Below are 17012 nucleotides of genomic sequence, written 5' to 3' on the forward strand. Positions count from 1 at the left end.
AGCACAGGCCACACCATCCTGCCACAGGCATTCTGATGAACTGGGGAGGCAGAAGGTGAGACAGGAGGCAAAGCTCGTGTTTCCAGGACTGGCAGCAGAGTTCAGTTCAAAGTGGTACCTCACACATCCAGCACAGAATGAGAGGGTGCTGGACACCCCTCATGTCCACAGAAGATGCCAAATGGGTGTCCAGACACATTCAAAGGCCACCAGGCTTGAACCACATCATGTAAAACAAACCCCACATTGTGTTGCAGGTGAGCGTTGCTCCCGACAGTTACTTTAGTACCTCGTTTTTCAAGATAAAAAGGCTTAGTGTTTGGGAAAAGGGTCTGCTCAACACCTCAACGCTCCTGAGCGATCCTTAAGGGGAAAAACATTCACATTCGCTGCCATTAGTTGTTTCCCAGCAGGCAGCCTGAGGAAGGCCTGCAGTGACACCCTCCCTTCATTCCGTGCGGGCCCCTACCCACCGTCCGGCTGGCTTACGCCCCGACCGGGTCGTCCCAGCCCCGCAGGCCTCCTCACGCAGCCGGGCTGTCCCGTCCCCCCCGCACCGCCCCGGAGGCCGCGCCCCGAGCTCCACGGCCCGGCCCCTCGGCCCTTCACCTCCGCCCCGCGCCGCCGCGGCGGCTGCGCCAGGCGGGGCGGTCCCTGCCCCTGCCCCTGCCCCTGCCCCTGGCCCTGCCCGGGGGCGGCCTGTTCGCGCGCCGCCATGCTGCCCAACACAGGGTAAGGTGCCGCCGCTCTCCCCTCTCCTTCCACGCCCCCCGAGCCCCCCCAACCCGCCCCAGGCTGCCGCTTCCCGCTCCTCAGGCGGCGGCAGAGGCGGCGCCAGGCGGCGAGGCTGAGGTAAAAGCCGTGGCTCTTCAGCCGCCGAAGGCCTCTTGGGGCGGGGGGGGCGTCGGCCGGGGGCCGCTGTGGCGGTTCGCTGGACGCTCCCCTCGGCGCTGCTGTGGGCTTCCCTCCAAGCGGGTGGCGCGGCGCGGCACGGCGCTTGTAAGCGCCTGGAAGTGAATCGCTGTACCGGCGGGCAGGAATGCCCCTGCGGTGGGGGGCGTTTCCAGCGGGGGGTGGTGCCGCCCTGGCCCCCGCGGCCCTGCTGTCCCCAGCGGGTTCGAGGGGGCGCTGCTGGCACCCCGCGCCCCGCCGGCCGGGCCGGCTGCGGGCGCTGTGCGGGGCGGCGGCGGCGGCGGAGCCCGGGCCTGGCGGGAGGCCTGAGCAAGTCCGGGGGGTGAGGGGGCGGGTGGGAACTCGCAGAGGTGCTGGAAATATTCGTCGGGACCGTTAGTGAGTGTCGTTGAGTGGAGCGTTTGGCAATGGAAATAGTTATTGGCGGAGTTTAAACTAGGTAGTGTATCTGTGATTTTAATGGGTATTAAACTGTTTTTCTCGCACTCTCTCATTCCAAGCCGGTACCTTCTTTCTTACCTGGCAAATTTCCTTCCAGTCTAGGATCTTAATTCAGAGGCTTTTTTGCCTTTTTTTCAGAGCTGCCACTGCTGACAGCTGGGAAGATAAGTTAGTGTCATTCGTTCCTGTGTTATAAATAGGTTTATTCATTAAATGGTATGTAAGCAAGCTCTAAAAACTATCGCTGACATGCCCTGCAGGTTTCTGTATTAGCAGTCATGCCTGGTGAAAAAGAAACCTATGTTTTGTTTCCAAGATCCCCAAGGCTGCAGGGTACAGAGGTGATTTTGACATTTTCTGCCTTACTGCCAGAATTCAACTGCAATGAAAGTAATAAAGATGCAGCCTTCACAGAACAGGTCATAAGTGATTTTGGACAAGCGCGTGCTTTAAAACCTTGCAAATTATTGGGCTGCCAAGTGAATTAAGAAATAAATCATAAGTCTTGCAAGCTTTGCAGCTTGCTTAGCAGAGTAAAATGCTCTAAATTCTGGGCAGTGCTATTGGGGACACAAGAAATATTTCAAGAGGTGTAGCAGCACCAACCCCGGTGCCCTTGACGTCCTCCACAAGCTTGAGCTGCAGGTGAACTTTGGTTTTCCTGACACTGTTCCAACATGCCTGGGTGATATTTCTCATTCCTCCTTTGCGGCCTGTCCTTGCTGCTGCTGCTCCCAGTATGACACCTTTGTACATGGGAGCTGAGTCATGGGTTCCATGTGCAGCCGTGCGGGTCTGCTGGTACATCTACTTGTCTTCCTGAATAGACCACTCTTGGCACTGGAGGGGCTCTGCCAGCTTTCCTCACCTTCCTTCTCCTTCAGAGCTGCTTCTCACTGAACCTCATTTACATCTTCCCTGACTAAGGTAGAGTGTGCTGACCTATTAGTTGGTTGAAGATAGAAGCCAGATTCTGGCCTTAATTGACTAAATTTTACACTCGATGTAATCCAGAGATGAACTTCCATAACTGTGTGTGTGACTTGACTCTTGGCAGCACTTTTTGTGAGTTGCTGTGCTGTTGTGAGACTTTTTCTCCTGTGCCTCTCCAGGACCCAGTTTTGCAGAGGAAAATCTGTTTGAAACGGCAGCTGTAGAGCTTCATTGACATCCCTGCGGATGCCTCACCCTGCCACTGCAGGGGAAGATCCCTCCCCCTCCCTGCCCCATCCCAGTTTTCTGCCTTCTGAAAGCAAACGCTGCCCCTCCTAGGCAGTGTTTTAGAGAGGGATGCTCTGGGATTGGAGGGACAAAGCCGACCTGGAGAAAGAGGAGTAAGTCAAGTCTGGCCCAGAGTGAAAGGAGAACTACTGCAGGCTCGGAGGCCGGTGTGTAACATTTGTGATGCGAGTGGAAAGCAAAGTTGCTGTGGCACGTGGTTTACATGCATTCTCTAACTGGGGCTGGAAACTTGAACCTCTTGGCTTTTTCCATGGAGTTACGGAAAGCAGCACAAGCTTTATGCAGAGCGCTGAATCGCACGTCCCTTCAGACGGAAAACCTGTGGTCCGAGAGGCTTTATTGTCAAGTATGCTTCAAACTGGAGTTGATCTTTTGCTTTTCAAAAATGCGGTGCTGCTTTGTGTAAGCCAGACATCTTTCAGGCGCTCTTAAAACTTGTTAAGTTTCTCAGGAGGTTTGGATTGGGCCCATTGAGGGGGGCTGGGGAGGGGGCATTGGATTAAATGTGGCTGCTGGGAAACTGTTGACTTTAACGTAAAGCCTTTAAGGGAAGTAATTGCCGTTTTGGAAAATCAAGGGTTTGGCACTTGCGCGCGGCTCCCTGCATTGGCATTGTGGCTCTGGACTTGAACTTCGCGCCGCGTTGAGACAGCCGCTTTTTGTGTCGAGAGGACCGTGACCAGTAAGGTACAGGGAGCTGCGTAGGTGCGCTGTCTCATTAGAAACCAGCATTTGTTTTTACAAGGTAGCAGCTCTGTTGCAAACACTGTGTTGGATCATTTTACAAACAGGGAGAAGTGTAACTGGGTGACCTGCGCAGCCTTCTTGCTCGATAGCGTTTGCAAACTCAGGGAGTGGTCTTGCCTTCCCTGGAACCGTATTGTGCTGTGGCTGTAGCCGTTCCTTTTGTGTTTAGGGGGCCTTCTTGGTAAATCGATGGAGGGGTTTGCCTGGCTGGAAGACTGTGCTCATTACTTTTGCCCTTAAAGAGTGTTAGAAGTCAATGATGTACAGGTTTTGCTTTCTTCCTCATCTTTACCCTCCGCTTCCCCCTTTGCCTTTAGGAAATTAGCAGGATGCACTCTCTTCATCACAGGCGCAAGCCGGGGCATTGGCAAGGCCATTGCTTTGAAAGCTGCCAAGGACGGTGCCAACATTGTGATAGCTGCCAAGACAGCTGAGCCCCATCCTACTCTTCCAGGGACTATCTACACTGCTGCAGCAGAGAGTAAGTTGTAACAAATGAGGACAGGGTTCAGGTACTGGGCTGGGTGTGTGCCCTAGTTTAATTGCTGTACCTGAGTGGAAACCTGTGTAGACTCCCTCAGCTCCAACTTACCTTCAATACAGTCAGTTTTGTGCTTCTCTTGCCTCCCAGGACTGCTGGGAGGTATCAAAATATTACTGTAATGAAGATGCCCGTGCATATAGATGTGAAAATGCTACGTTAATTGAGATGTATGTGTGTCCCATACACATTCTCAGCGTTGAGATTTGCTTTGGGCTTCCCTGTTCTTTTTGCAGTGTGTGAAAAGGTTTCAACTTGAGCGTGTGATTTTCAGTGTCTTCTTGAAGCATGTCATCAAATGAGAGATTCTCAGTAGGCTCACGCTGTTTGCTCCACCCGAGAGCAAATTTTAACATGTTTAATTTTTTAATTGTGCAGTTGAAGCGGCTGGAGGAAAGGCTTTGCCATGTGTCGTTAATGTGAGGGAAGAACAGCAAATTATTAATGCCGTGGAGAAGGCTGTGAAGACTTTTGGAGGTACGCTGAGGTGTGGGGGAGACATTAACAGGCAGAGTGTTCAAACAAAAAAGGAAAGAACAGCCTGCCTTACTTGTGCTTTTTGTCTTTAAATGCTAATGTGAAGTGCCTTATTTTAAAACCAGGCATTGATATTTTGGTGAACAATGCAAGCGCCATCTCTTTGACTGGCACTTTGGAAACAGAAACGAAGAAGGTCAATCTTATGATGGATGTCAATGTACGAGGAACCTACCTGACGTAAGTGCTGAGAGAAGGAAGCAAAGTAACTGTAACAAAATGAATGACTTTATCTCAGTTTTTCTGAGAAATTGTTTACCTGTCTTGCTGCCTGAGAGTTGAGGTGCAAGTATTCCACATGTGCTCACAGGAAATTGCCCTGTTATTGGCCAGCTGATTTGAAATTCGTATCAGCAAGAATTAGTTGTAAGTTGGAGTACACGGGAACCTTATTACTGTAGTCATTAAGTCTTCAAAAGCCCCTCCATGCAGGTAAGAATCAGAAACTAGTTTATTTCAAACAGAGCTCCCGCTTGGCTTTGCTGAATGCTATCTGCTCTTTTGTTTCAAGCAAAATTACTAAGTCTTTGCATACTTCAAGTGTAACATCTTGTTTCTCAGCTTTGTTCTCGTAAGTTTCTTTCTTATATTTAGAGACATCATATAACAGCATAGGTAAAAGAGAAATGTTAAAGATGTAACTTAACAATCTCAAGTGTTCTCCATCTGCTTTCAGCTTACCAGTTCTACCATTTATTTAAATTAACATACCAATATTTGACTTCAGTGTTCCTGTGGTCCTTGTTTTGCTTATTTTTTGGAAATGGATTCAGGAGGTGGGATCATTTTAGATTTACATGATGTCATTTGAAGTTGCTCTGGTTTAGAATTAAAACTTTTATTTTGATGGGGTTGTGTTTGAAGGAAAAGAAAAAAGCCCTTAGAATGATGCCCATTCTCTAAATTGAGTTGTTGCTTGGTGTGATCAGGAGCTTTTGTATCAGTGTTTTATCTAGAGTAGTGTCTGTCGTCCTTTGTGCAGATGAATCTGGTTATCAGATAACTACAGTTATATTCCTTAATGTTTGTTTGCTAAGAATCAGTGAGGGGATTTGCCATTGGAATACTGTAAAAACACACATAGTTTTCTGAATTAGAGAGGCAGTGCACAGCATGTGGATAGCGTGGAGGGAGAGGGAAGGTGGAAGAAAGAAAGACTGCTCACAGAGTGAGATTTCTGTGCTTCCAGCCTGTGGGGTCTACTTTTGATAAGCTATAGGTGTAAGTGGTTCTGTACTTGGAAAGGAAAATTGTTTTTGGAGGTTGACATTCCAGAAAATGCTTTGTGGATATCTCTTGCTAAGTCTCTGAATGGGTTCCACTATATTGCCAGTGTCAAGCTTTGTTTCCCCCTTGCCATCCAACAGTAATAATCGCTTTGTGATTGGTACATCCAGCTATCTCAGATTAATGGAGAATTCTTTTAAGTCATCTTTCCTTTAGGTGCTGCTCTGTCTTAAAAAGATGAAAAAGCACGTTCCAGGTTGCTGTGAATAGAACAGTATATGAAAGATTAATTCCTCTCAAGGGAAGTTACAAATGGTCTTTGTCATTGCTTTTATAACTGTAAATTGGGAAGACCCAGTCAAACATTTTGGCCTTTTCTTCCTCTGGCTTTGTACATTGTGTTCGTATTTGTAGAGTTGTTTCCAATTTAGTATTCAGAAAGTTACAATAGTTAAAAAAAAAAAGTATGTGGATTTTTTGTCTGTGTAGGAAAGTTACAATAGCTAAAAAAAATGTGGATTTTTTGTCTGTGTGGAGGAATTAGGGAAGATGTACCATTTTATAGAGTATACCTGTTGACATAGTTCCTATGCATTTAAAGACACAGGCACCTGGCATCTGTTAGTGAACCTCACACACTGCCACTGAAAAATGTTGAGACCCCAGGACATTTAAGCAGGTGGTAAATTATTTACTTTACTACTATAATGATTTTGCAGTTGAAGGTGTCCCTTCTGTGGCTGACAGTATGCATGGGTCCTGCTGAAATGTGTCAGTAGTGTAGTCTGCTGTGGTGCTGTTCTCTCTGTGAAGCTTGGTCAAAAATTTTCCAGTAGACATCAAATGCGAAAGTGTACCACAGTCCTAAAAGTGAATTCTGTTTCTATAAAGTAAAAGATATGATTTACAGTAATGTGTGAATTCTAAGTCGAATGAAATAGTGACTCTCCCAGTCACTGTTTCTCCCAGAGAATAGGCTTTCAGTTTTACTTGGAGTATTTGTAATAGCCTATCACTATATAGTATTTCTTTAACGTGATTTTAAAGAGGGAATAGGTATTGGATCAAAAGAGAATGTATTTATGACTAAATATACAGCTCTGTGCTGTTATTTTTGCTTGTTGCCTTACAGTGTTTTGTTGCGCCTACCAGAACTATTACAAGGAGATTGTGGCTTCTAAACCTCTGGAAAATCAGCTTTAGTAGATGCTGCTGCACCAGTGGGAGAATGTGGTCCAGTTAGCAGGAATGAATACTAGGCCTGAGATAAGTAAGCTAGGATAGCTTTTGTTGTTGTTCTTTATATCAAATAATTGGTACAGGGGCAGGATCTCAGCTTAGTGGACTTCAATGAAAATACTGGTCTGCTGCTGTGGTTTTTAGTGTAATTACAGGTGTTCCATGAAATAAGAGCTGACTGATTTGTATGAATCTATCTTTCAGGTCTAAAACATGCCTTCCCCACTTGAGGAAGAGTAGGAACCCCCATATCCTGAACCTCAGCCCACCTATGAATCTGAATCCCATGTGGTTCAAAAACCATTGTGGTGAGTAGCGTTCAGAGCCTTTGTTAATTTTTGAGAACCACATAAATACCTGGTGAAGTGTGCAGGAGTGCCAGCCCAGAATGCCAGATCTTGTATCTTTAGCACTATACACAGATTGACACTAACAGTCCCCCACAGTGTTTTGTATCTAACCTAAAGTAAATTGTTTTGTGGGAAAACGTAGTGCAGGTTTCATGGCCCACTATGTCCTTTATCTTTTCAAGAATGTTTTCAAGGTAAGAGTCTGTGCTTTTTCATTGAAATTCTTTTAGAATACAAAATATTTTCTATTCCAAATAGAGAATGAAACCCAAAAATCTATTTTCTACTGATTAAGCTTCACGTTTGATTTAATAGAGATAAAGTTCAATGTTGTCTTTTAAAATGGAAATTAGATGTGGGAGGGGGACCCCATTTTGTCATGAAGTTCATGATGCTCATTTTAAAACTGTAAAAAACTTTCAATTCTGGACACTTGTCATGTTAAACTCCTCCAGCAAGTCCCAGTTTTTTCTCCCCAGAAGCTTCCCTTCTCAAAATATCTAATGGCAACGATTTAGAACTTCCTTTTTTTATTTTTTTTTCTTCTCCCTTACATTTTTGCTTTCTGTAGGATACACTTTTGGTTGTTAGCAGCTAGTATGCCTTGGGCCTGTTGAAAAAAATTGAGCACTCTTGCTAGCGTGCTGTATATAAAAAGCACAACGACAACGCCATACAGCTAGGCTTCAGTGATTGCTTTTGTCAAAACATGTGTAGCTCTCATTTTATTTGTAGTGAAAAGATGGCAGACTTTCCCAACCCCAGTTTTTATCTGCTGGGGGTGGTGGGGAGAAGGGAGAGATTTTGGCTTAAGGGAGATACTTTTTGTCCTCAAAAGCTTCATTTTCCTTATAAACAAATAATTTGGGTTTTCTTTCCATCATAATTAAAGTTCTGTTGATAGTGAAAATTTTTATCTTTTTTATATTTCTTCTCTTAGCTTACACCATTTCTAAATATGGAATGTCCATGTGTGTCTTGGGAATGGCAGAAGAATTTAGAGGAGAAGTTGCTGTCAATGCTTTATGGCCTAAAACAGGTGGGTTTATATTTTTTTTATTTCTAATGGTACTAAAATAATGACTTTGTCTTCTACAGCTTGTTTTATTTAATTTTGAATGTACTTCGAACTTCTCCAGGAATTGATTCAGGAGACCAGACAGTTATTTTGTATATTCTTTGTTCATCCTGCATATGTGCTGGTTTTCATTCCTAGCTCTCACTAGACCATTGCCACTTTCATCCAAACTCATCTGCAGCCAGTTTGCAACCCATTCAACCCTTTCAGTTGGCTGAAGGTTCTGTATAGTATTTGACTTGTCTGTGCTCTTTCTCGTGCACCCAGAGTTTTGGTTTGGACAGAATCACAAAAGTATTAGCATGCTTTCATTAGTAGGTATTAAATGTCTGTGTATATAGTACTATTTAGAATTCCTCAATAGTTAAATTGCCAGAGTGTAGGTGGAACTACAAAATAGATACCTCTGTAAGTGCAGAAATAATTATAAAAAAACCCTGTTCCTACAAGATCTGGCATAGCAGGCCACCAAAGAGTTGTTCATAGAACCATCTGCTTGCAAGTCACAGGAAAATCGTGTGTGCTATGGAAGAAAAACAACTTAATCCTCCCATGTTGTATTAACTTCAGTTTGTTGTCAGTGTTGATCAGGGCTGCTGTTTGAAAGTCTGGTCAGCTGTTTGCCAAAGAGGCCAGTCTCTTCACCCCAAATAACACCTATGTGCAGAAATGATACTGATATTAAAATCCATAAAGACAGAGGGTAATCCTGCCCTTTAATGGTGTGAGTCCAGTCACTGTGTTATGTAACATTACAAGAGCAGAGTGTATTTTTTTAATTAGTGGAGGGAGCGAAGAAGGAAGAGGAAATAAAAACATAAACCAAGATCCTCTTCTGGAGTTTGTGCTCCAGTGTAAGAAGTGTTTGTGCCCAGACACTTTTCATTGTTTTCCTGTTAGGCACTGCAGGCCTGTTTTAACTTCTGGTATGAACTAGAACTCTGTGATTTGCTTCTGTAAGGTAAGGAAGAAAATGGGCAAAACTTTATTATTTCAGTCAAAATCAGCTGAGTTTCTCTGCTTAAATACCCTAGCTGATACTCTGCTGAGCACTTGAATTAGTATGTCTGACAGACCTTGGTCTGGATGCTTGCATCTTAAACTATCCCAGTGAATGGGTGCCTCATAATTCTGTTCACACTGTGAGTTTTACCCATAGAAATGTTTTGGTAATGGATTGACTGTTTTGAATAATAATAACATCATTCATGATAATTACATCATCACAAAACCTGTACTGTCTAAAAGGATAAACTCTTCACCTTTGACATACGTCCAGTTGCCTTCAGTACAACTTCAGGGTCTGCATTGCCTTCTTGGCAGTGGAGTGAAAGCTCATCTGTTAGGTTTGGGATATCTGGTTGTTGTTTTTTTCACTTCTGAAGGAGTTAAATATGCACTTGTTTCCAACTTGCTTGAGGAGAACCTCAGAAAAGTTTCAATGGAGATTTCCCAGGATCTGTCTTTGTCATCTGGAATAGAGCCGTGAAACTTGGTTCTTAAAGACTTTCCTAGATTCATGCCCTTCCTGTCTGGCTTGTCCCTAAAATGCCAGTGCTAAATGTGTTTTATATCTCCTCAGAATCCTATATGTAGGAGTAATTTGATTTTCCATTAGCAGAGGTGATCTTTACCTACAGTTTTATGTTTTTTGGTCACTGACTGATTACACACTGTAACATATATGAGCGTTAAGAACAATGAAGGAAGTATCTAACTGAGACAGATAGATGTGTATCAGGCTGCAGACAACATTGCTGATTTGACTTATTTTCTCACACAAAAGCTGTTAGAAGATTACATGTGTCTTGTAAGTGCACATATTTACATGCTGCATTGACACATTATGTGTGCTCTCCAGAGCTTTCTGATTTTTCAACACCTTCAGTCTGTGATACTGGATATGCTGGAGAAAGCATCCACTGCTGTCGTGTAAACAAACTGGTGGTTTTACGGGTCCCAAGTAACTGTTGAAAGCTAAAGAATTCTTCCTGCAGGGACCAGCTGGTTATACTAGGTCTTTATTTTGCAATGTAGGTGTTTTTCCCCACCCATCTGAACAATTTGGCCTCCTGTTTTTCTTGGCAAGGGAAAGCACAACCTAGTAGGATTTGTCCACTGACGCACAATGGAAGATTTTTCAGAAGGTTGGCTCACTTTGTAGGTAGAAGTTACATTAAATCGTACGTTGCACAGTTGAATACATTATTTCTTTCCACTGTTTGTATATGCTATAGTACCAGTGTCGCAGATATGGTCTAGTAATAAAAGATGTCTGTGATGGTATTAATTAAACGTCTACAGAATCTGACATTCTTACCAGGGGTGCAGTGGGGGACCCAAACCAAAGAAAGTAGTATCTTTCTCTGTACGTTAGAGTGCTACTGTGTCCTTGGTAACTAACTTGTACCTGCTGAAATAAGTAAGAGGACAACACTGCAGAAGCTCACACTTCTTCTAGAGTGCAGCTAATACCTGTTCCCCTCAGGAACCTGCAGAACATGAGGCTTGGAAGTGCAAGAAGATTCAGTTTACAAATGACAACACCATATTCTAATAAATGCTTTCTTTATAAAGATTTCTCTTGGTGGCATGCTGCAAAGTAATTAAAAAATAATTATGCTTTCTATAAAATCAAAAGTATGCAGACAGAGCTTTGTATTTGCTGAATCCATTCTTGCTCGTTCAGTTTAAGACTGTTAGAAACACTAGATGAGCTCTCAAAGTTTGTATATATCAGTGATGCCCCCATGAAAACTGATGTGCCCTCAAGTATAAAAGAGATTAATAATGTGCAAATTCTCCAGTATAAAAAAATGTTCTTTCTAAAGGTTTGTCTTCCAAAAGTGAGAAAGTTGTTCTTAATTAAAGAATCCACTGTAATCTCATACAAATGTGATTAGCCTTTGTGGTAGTAAGGATGCTAGTATCTGTTGGTAAATCCAGCTTTTTGAACGTGTGAAAGTATGCTGATACTAAGATGCCAGGAGCTCTCCATTTATCTAGAAGTGAAAGAGGGGTGAGCCCATCACTAAGTACATATAAATATTAGAGGTATTCTGGGACAGAACTGGAAGACTCTTCATGTGCATTAAAGGAAAACAAGCAGCACTTTACATGAAATAGGTAGAACAAGGTGCAGCCAGGCTCTGAGGCAGTACCTGTTTAAAACTTCTAATAAAAGTTTTTCAATCTGTGAACATAGGCTTACTGTGCTCAGAAGAACAGTTGATATTAACAGAAAAGTGGCAGAAGCATGGGCCAGGAAAAGTGAACAGGTTAATGAATCCTCAGAATAGTGGAATATATTCAGGTCAACAGAACCTGGTAAATTTCATCAGAGTATTCGAAAGGAATGTTGTCTGAACTGTTGGTAATTATTTTTTTTAAAAATTAAAAACTTTGCAGGACAGATTGCATTTCGGAAGACCAAATTGATGCAAATTTATTTTCTATCCTTAAAAATGGGAAAAAGACCTAGGGAGGCCTAGGTGTATGTACAGTACATCTATTTGCCAGTTTTGGTTTATATTATTTTATAAATACGTTTTATAAATTTTATAAATATAAATATGTTTATATTATATTATAAAACTGTTATATTTATAGCAGTTCAATTGATTTGAAAAAAAGAAGCTGAGGTTGGTCAAAGGTAAGTGAAACCTAGGGACTAATCCTCACCACAGAAGAGTAAATAAGCAAGTCATCAGGGAGATCTACCCACTTGTGCACTTTCCTCGAAAACACTTTGACAGGGTCTCCCTGGCCAGCACTGAAGACTGCCATCTTTCTTCCCAGTTCCTACTTTGGAAGGTGAATGATCCAGCTCAGATAGATGTGTACAGTGCCTGTTCTTTGCTTTAAGGGATGTTGGGATCACTTCTGCATCAAAGCTGCTGTTACTTTGTGTGGAACTGAAGCACCGAAAGGAGGACAGAAGTGATGTACAATTAGGTTTGTCCTTCCACTTCCAGGATCTGCTAGCACCAGGTATAGGAGAGGAATTGTGAATCTGTCCCAAAACTTGGGGGCAGAGCGTTGAGTAGAAAAAGTCATGAGGCAGAACTATATGGGGGGAAAACAGTAACATGGCAGATGTCAAAAGCTACAGCCAAATGGCCTCTGTGGAACAAGATGAAAGAAAAGCAGAATGGATACCTTGGCCTGGAAGAGCAAATTACAGACTTAGGCTGAAACATGCCACAATGTTAGTAGCTCCCTTGGGGGAAGCATAAAGAAGACTAATGGAATCGTGCAAAACTTCGTAGAATTGGTTAATAAAACAACCAGAACCTTAGGAGGTGTGAATTTTATTCTTTGGTCTAACACAGCCTTTCTGTGAAATACTGAACAAATTATTTGAATTTTTGGTATTTGATGTCTCATTAACTTAGGAGAGGCACTTTGGTATCTCATGGGAGTTGTTACAAGACTAAAACTAAGCATGAAGATTTTCAGTGTGATAATCACCAAAGGAAATCCCTTTTAGTGGCTGATGTATCATACATTCACTGAGAAAAAGAGTTGTCCTGTTAGTTTTTCATGTACTGAATTACCTGGAGGAAATCCATGACGGAGGGGCACTGATAAAGGGATAGAGGGATGTGAATGTCATAAAAAGTCTTGCCCATTATTTCACATTTTGGTTCCTTTAATAGATTTCTGATTTTTACTTGTGTTTGTAGAGAATTGTTTGTTGGTTGGTAGTGTTTCATAGCTTTGTCTTCCTACAATTTCTTTTTGCATGAAAGGAAAACAAAGTTTGTGTACTTACCAGAGAAATGGGAATTTTGTGTCATCAGTGTTAAAGTGCTGGTTTTTTACTCTCCAAACTTTCTAGCCATACATACATCTGCTATGGATATGCTGGGAGGATCTGGAATAGAAAAACAGTGCAGGAAAACAGACATCCTTGCAGATGCTGCATACTGCATTTTAACAAAACCAAAAAGTTTCACTGGAAACTTCATTATTGATGAAGTTCTGCTGAGAGAAGAAGGAGTTAAGGATTTTGATGTCTATGCAATTGCACCAGGTAAAACAGATCTTTAAGGTGAGGAGTAAATTCAGGAAGGGGGAATGATGGTGGGGAGAATATTAACGTAGGTTTTTTGCTAGGGGCTCTTAAATTAAAAGTTGCTTTGCCTTAGCTTTCAGAACATGTCTTCATGGAAGGCACGTATGAGTCCATTGAGAGTCTAGTCAAGTGCCTATTAAATTAAAAAAAAATCTTCAGTGAAAAGAAAGTGTACCTGCACTGTAGATGTATGTATTACTATTTACCAGCTAGTGGGATACATTTTTTTTTTTTCCTTCAAAAGTTTTTCATTGCAACTTTTAAGGGGTTTCTAGGTCATATTTTCAATGAACCAGACTAAACGTGTTATTTTATTCTATGCCTTCCTTTCAGATTGTACTTTGCACTTAAGACTTGGCTGTAGTTTCGTACAAAATGGATTCCTGTTTGTGCTGTCCAACTTTACCTGGACTTACTATTACAATTTTCCTCCCTTTTAGGTCACCCCCTGATGCCTGACTTCTTCTTGGATGTTGAAGGTGACATGACAGCTATGAAACCAGAAGGATATGGTAGGGAAAGCACTGTGTGTAAAAGTCATTTTTTTTCTGACGATAATGAATGCCCTCTGTATTTCAAGTGGGTTTTTAATTCTTTTCTCCCAAGAACTTGGATTCCACTCAAGCTATTAGGCAAAAACCGTTTTCTCATTTGGAGTGTAAGGTTTCTGGAAGTTACTCTACTTAAAGCTAGGGGGAAAATGTTACCTTCTGCAGGACTTCCATGGTAAATCAGTACCTTATTTTGAAGACTGCTTTTTAACCATCTGAATTGCAATAGTATGAAGGTCACAGGTAAACATTGCTGGAAAAAGGAATTAAAGAGCAAACAGCACATTTTGTAGGAGTGTCTCATTTGCCTTGCTAAGTTTATACAGAAGAACACAATGTAGAGCTTCCATTGCTACTTAGATGAAACTTGCACAGTTTACACAATTTCAATATCTCTTTAGTTGACATGGAGAAGTCTTTTTTAGAAAAGCATCAGTTTTCCTTTTTCAGAATTGTTGTGTGTCAAGTAGGAGGGCAAGTAAGAATGCTTAACAGGTTTGACAGGAGTGCCAAAATAGGAATAAGAGAAGGGCAGAGGACACAAAGTTTGGACAGTCCCTTTCCCTTGAAAATACTTTTTGATCAATCACACTAGGACTGTTCTGCCAGGGATGGATGATGTTAGTTCCCTGGACCTCACAATGCAGGTTTAGTAGGGACTTGCAGAATAGTCCTAGTGTGTTTTTTGATGCTGAAGAGGCCTAAGAGACTTTCTGCAACGTGTTTAGAGGCTGTTCAACTTCATCAGCCTTCTAAGCTGCAAATGCTGTCCTGTATTCTTAAATGGAAATGTTCACTGTGGTATAGTAACATGCTGATTAAAGGAGCGAATTGATTTCTAGCTTAGAAGCCTTTGCAGAAGAATTAATGAAAATATCCATGTTCTTAGCAAGATAGACAAGACAAGTATTTTGAGGTGAAAGTGATACCTAATGAAGACATTGTTTTCTAACACAATCCATAGACTCCCAACTGCAGTCACAAAAAATAAATCAATGTGCTGTGCAAGCATTTGTAATGAACTGTGTACAGTCAGAATTTTGCTGTGGTTTTATTTTCAGTTTTCTTCTGACGTATTAAGAAGTGAAATACATTGCAGAGTTACCTTTAGTGCTCTACACCTGTTCAGATTCCCAGGTGCAAAGAACATCCTTTATTAGTATTAATACTGAAGTGGAAGATACTGATTTGCCCTACTGTGAAGCTTAAATCTTTTCAAACTGAGTTCTCTACGCATATTTCTGCATGCAGTTTTAAAGTGTTTTGCATTTGAAAGAGAAAAATAATTTCTTTCTTGTAGGTGCTTCCCAAGCATTCAAAGAGAAGAAGTCAAGCGGATCCCAGCATGAAGGATCAGATGGAGCTAAGGTTAACACAGAATCTGCTTCAGCCAAGCCATTGAGTCCTGTTGCAGAAACATTCAGAGTTATTCAGGGAGCAATGAGTGAGGAGTATGTGAAAACTACTCAGGGTGTCTTTCAGTTTGAATTATCTGGTAAGATCATCACTTGTAAAACCTTCACATGCACGCACCCCTAGCAAAAGGCACTTGGTGTTTTCAAACAGAAGCACTCACCTTTTCTAGCTGACTCTGAAACAGACCACCTTTTGTTCTGTTCAGTGTGGAGCTCCTCTGGACTCAATGATGCTTATGGTGGGTGCCTTCCAACATGCGGTATTCTATTATTTTGACCAATTTCAGCACATGCAGGAAGCTGCTGCCACTCCTGGCATATGCAGGCAGGCTTTCTCACTGTGCTGGCCCTACTGCACCAAGTTAGTGTGATGGTAAGACAGGGGTGCTGGCATGTTAAAAGCACTGGCTGCCACCAACTCTTGTCAGCCAAGTGCTGCCTTTGGGCTCTTCTGCCAATGTCCCCAATACATGGTGCTGTGGGGCATCTGCCAAAGGATGGCTTTGCCTGCTTGCAGAACATGGGGCAAGTAATAATTTGTTGCAGAGCACCACCAGTATATATACAATCACATAACTGCTCCAAACAGACACAGTAGTGGCCATGTGACAGGGAGGAACAGGGAGGGCACAGTGCTCTTTGCTGCCTTGTCACTTCTTTTCACTGTGTGTGCAGGTGATGAAGGAGGCACGTGGTATATTGACCTGAAAACTGCCGGTGGGAGTGCTGGTTTTGGAAAGCCACCTGTGACGGCTGATGTGGTTATGAGCATGTCGAGTGCTGACTTTGTGAAGATGTTCACAGGTGAGTGACAAAGGCGTTTGCCATGGCAGGCACAGGTACTGAGGCCCAGAAAATCTGCTGATGGGCATATAAGATAGCCTGCTCACTTGTGATCCTGGGATGGAGGAGCTTTTCACTTTTTGTTGCTCAAGTGAAAGTGTACGATATAACTCTTCAGATTTTTCTGACCTCTTCCGTTCTGTGAACAGGAAGAGCACAAAAACTTACGCTGCTTTTATTAACCAGGTGCTGAAATTCTAGCAACAAGTGTAGCTTCAGAAAGAATCCAGTCAAACTGCTGGACTTCGGTTCTGCACATCTCTGGCCCATGCTTCCTAAATCTGCACTGTTTGCTGCAGAACTTGGTAGCGGTGTAGTTGCTAGGTCTTGCTGTAGTGGCCATTATGTTTTCCTGTTGTTGTCTCCAGTTCCTTTTCATTTTCTGATGGTTCTGTTCTTTCTTTTTAGGTAAACTAAAGCCAACCCTGGCCTTCATGTCAGGAAAATTAAGGATTAAAGGTAACATGGCGCTAGCAATAAAGCTTGAGAAGATGTTGACCCAGCTTAACTCTAAACTGTGAGGGTCAAACGTACTAGCAGAACAGTGGCCTTTGATATATAATGCAATGCCGTTTTAAAATGGTAGTCCTCATTTTTCTTTGATGCAATATTAATAAATATGGATAAAATGTGACATTTTTATAGAAGAAATAACTGATTAAGACAATAAGTGGTTTGTCACTAAATGAATTCTTTCTCAAGAATATGCATATTAGGTTGCAGATGTTTTCTTTACTTCTGCTCCTGTGAGTCCAGGCAGGATGCCTGAAGTGAATTTTTTCCCCACATGGTTGCTTGCACACATGTCCCAT

General features: G+C 42.5%; 2 protein-coding genes across 2 annotated transcripts in view; one reads left to right on the forward strand and one right to left on the reverse strand.

The window, feature by feature from the left end:
• The window catches only part of INIP (INTS3 and NABP interacting protein), a 231057-nt gene that overhangs the window by 85406 nt on the left and 128639 nt on the right, over positions 1-17012 (reverse strand). The window lies entirely within an intron of this gene.
• HSDL2 (hydroxysteroid dehydrogenase like 2) lies at positions 628-16834 on the forward strand. The gene is made up of 11 exons (XM_055698431.1): positions 628-732; positions 3660-3823; positions 4262-4360; positions 4486-4600; positions 7091-7194; positions 8177-8275; positions 13155-13349; positions 13832-13903; positions 15243-15437; positions 16033-16161; positions 16609-16834. Exons 1-11 carry the CDS (start codon positions 716-718, stop codon positions 16719-16721), a joined length of 1302 nt encoding a protein of 433 aa, XP_055554406.1. The 5' UTR covers positions 628-715; the 3' UTR covers positions 16722-16834.

The sequence above is a fragment of the Falco cherrug genome, chromosome Z, assembly GCF_023634085.1.
Source record: "Falco cherrug isolate bFalChe1 chromosome Z, bFalChe1.pri, whole genome shotgun sequence".
Classification (NCBI taxonomy): Eukaryota; Metazoa; Chordata; class Aves; order Falconiformes; family Falconidae; genus Falco; species Falco cherrug.

Bases quoted from the DNA above. Each gene is read 5' to 3' on its own strand.
- HSDL2 (XM_055698431.1), top strand. The intron at 3,824-4,261 runs GTAAGTTGTAAC...TTAATTGTGCAG, and splicing joins CTACACTGCTGCAGCAGAGA to TTGAAGCGGCTGGAGGAAAG. The intron at 7,195-8,176 runs GTGAGTAGCGTT...TTCTTCTCTTAG, and splicing joins GTGGTTCAAAAACCATTGTG to CTTACACCATTTCTAAATAT.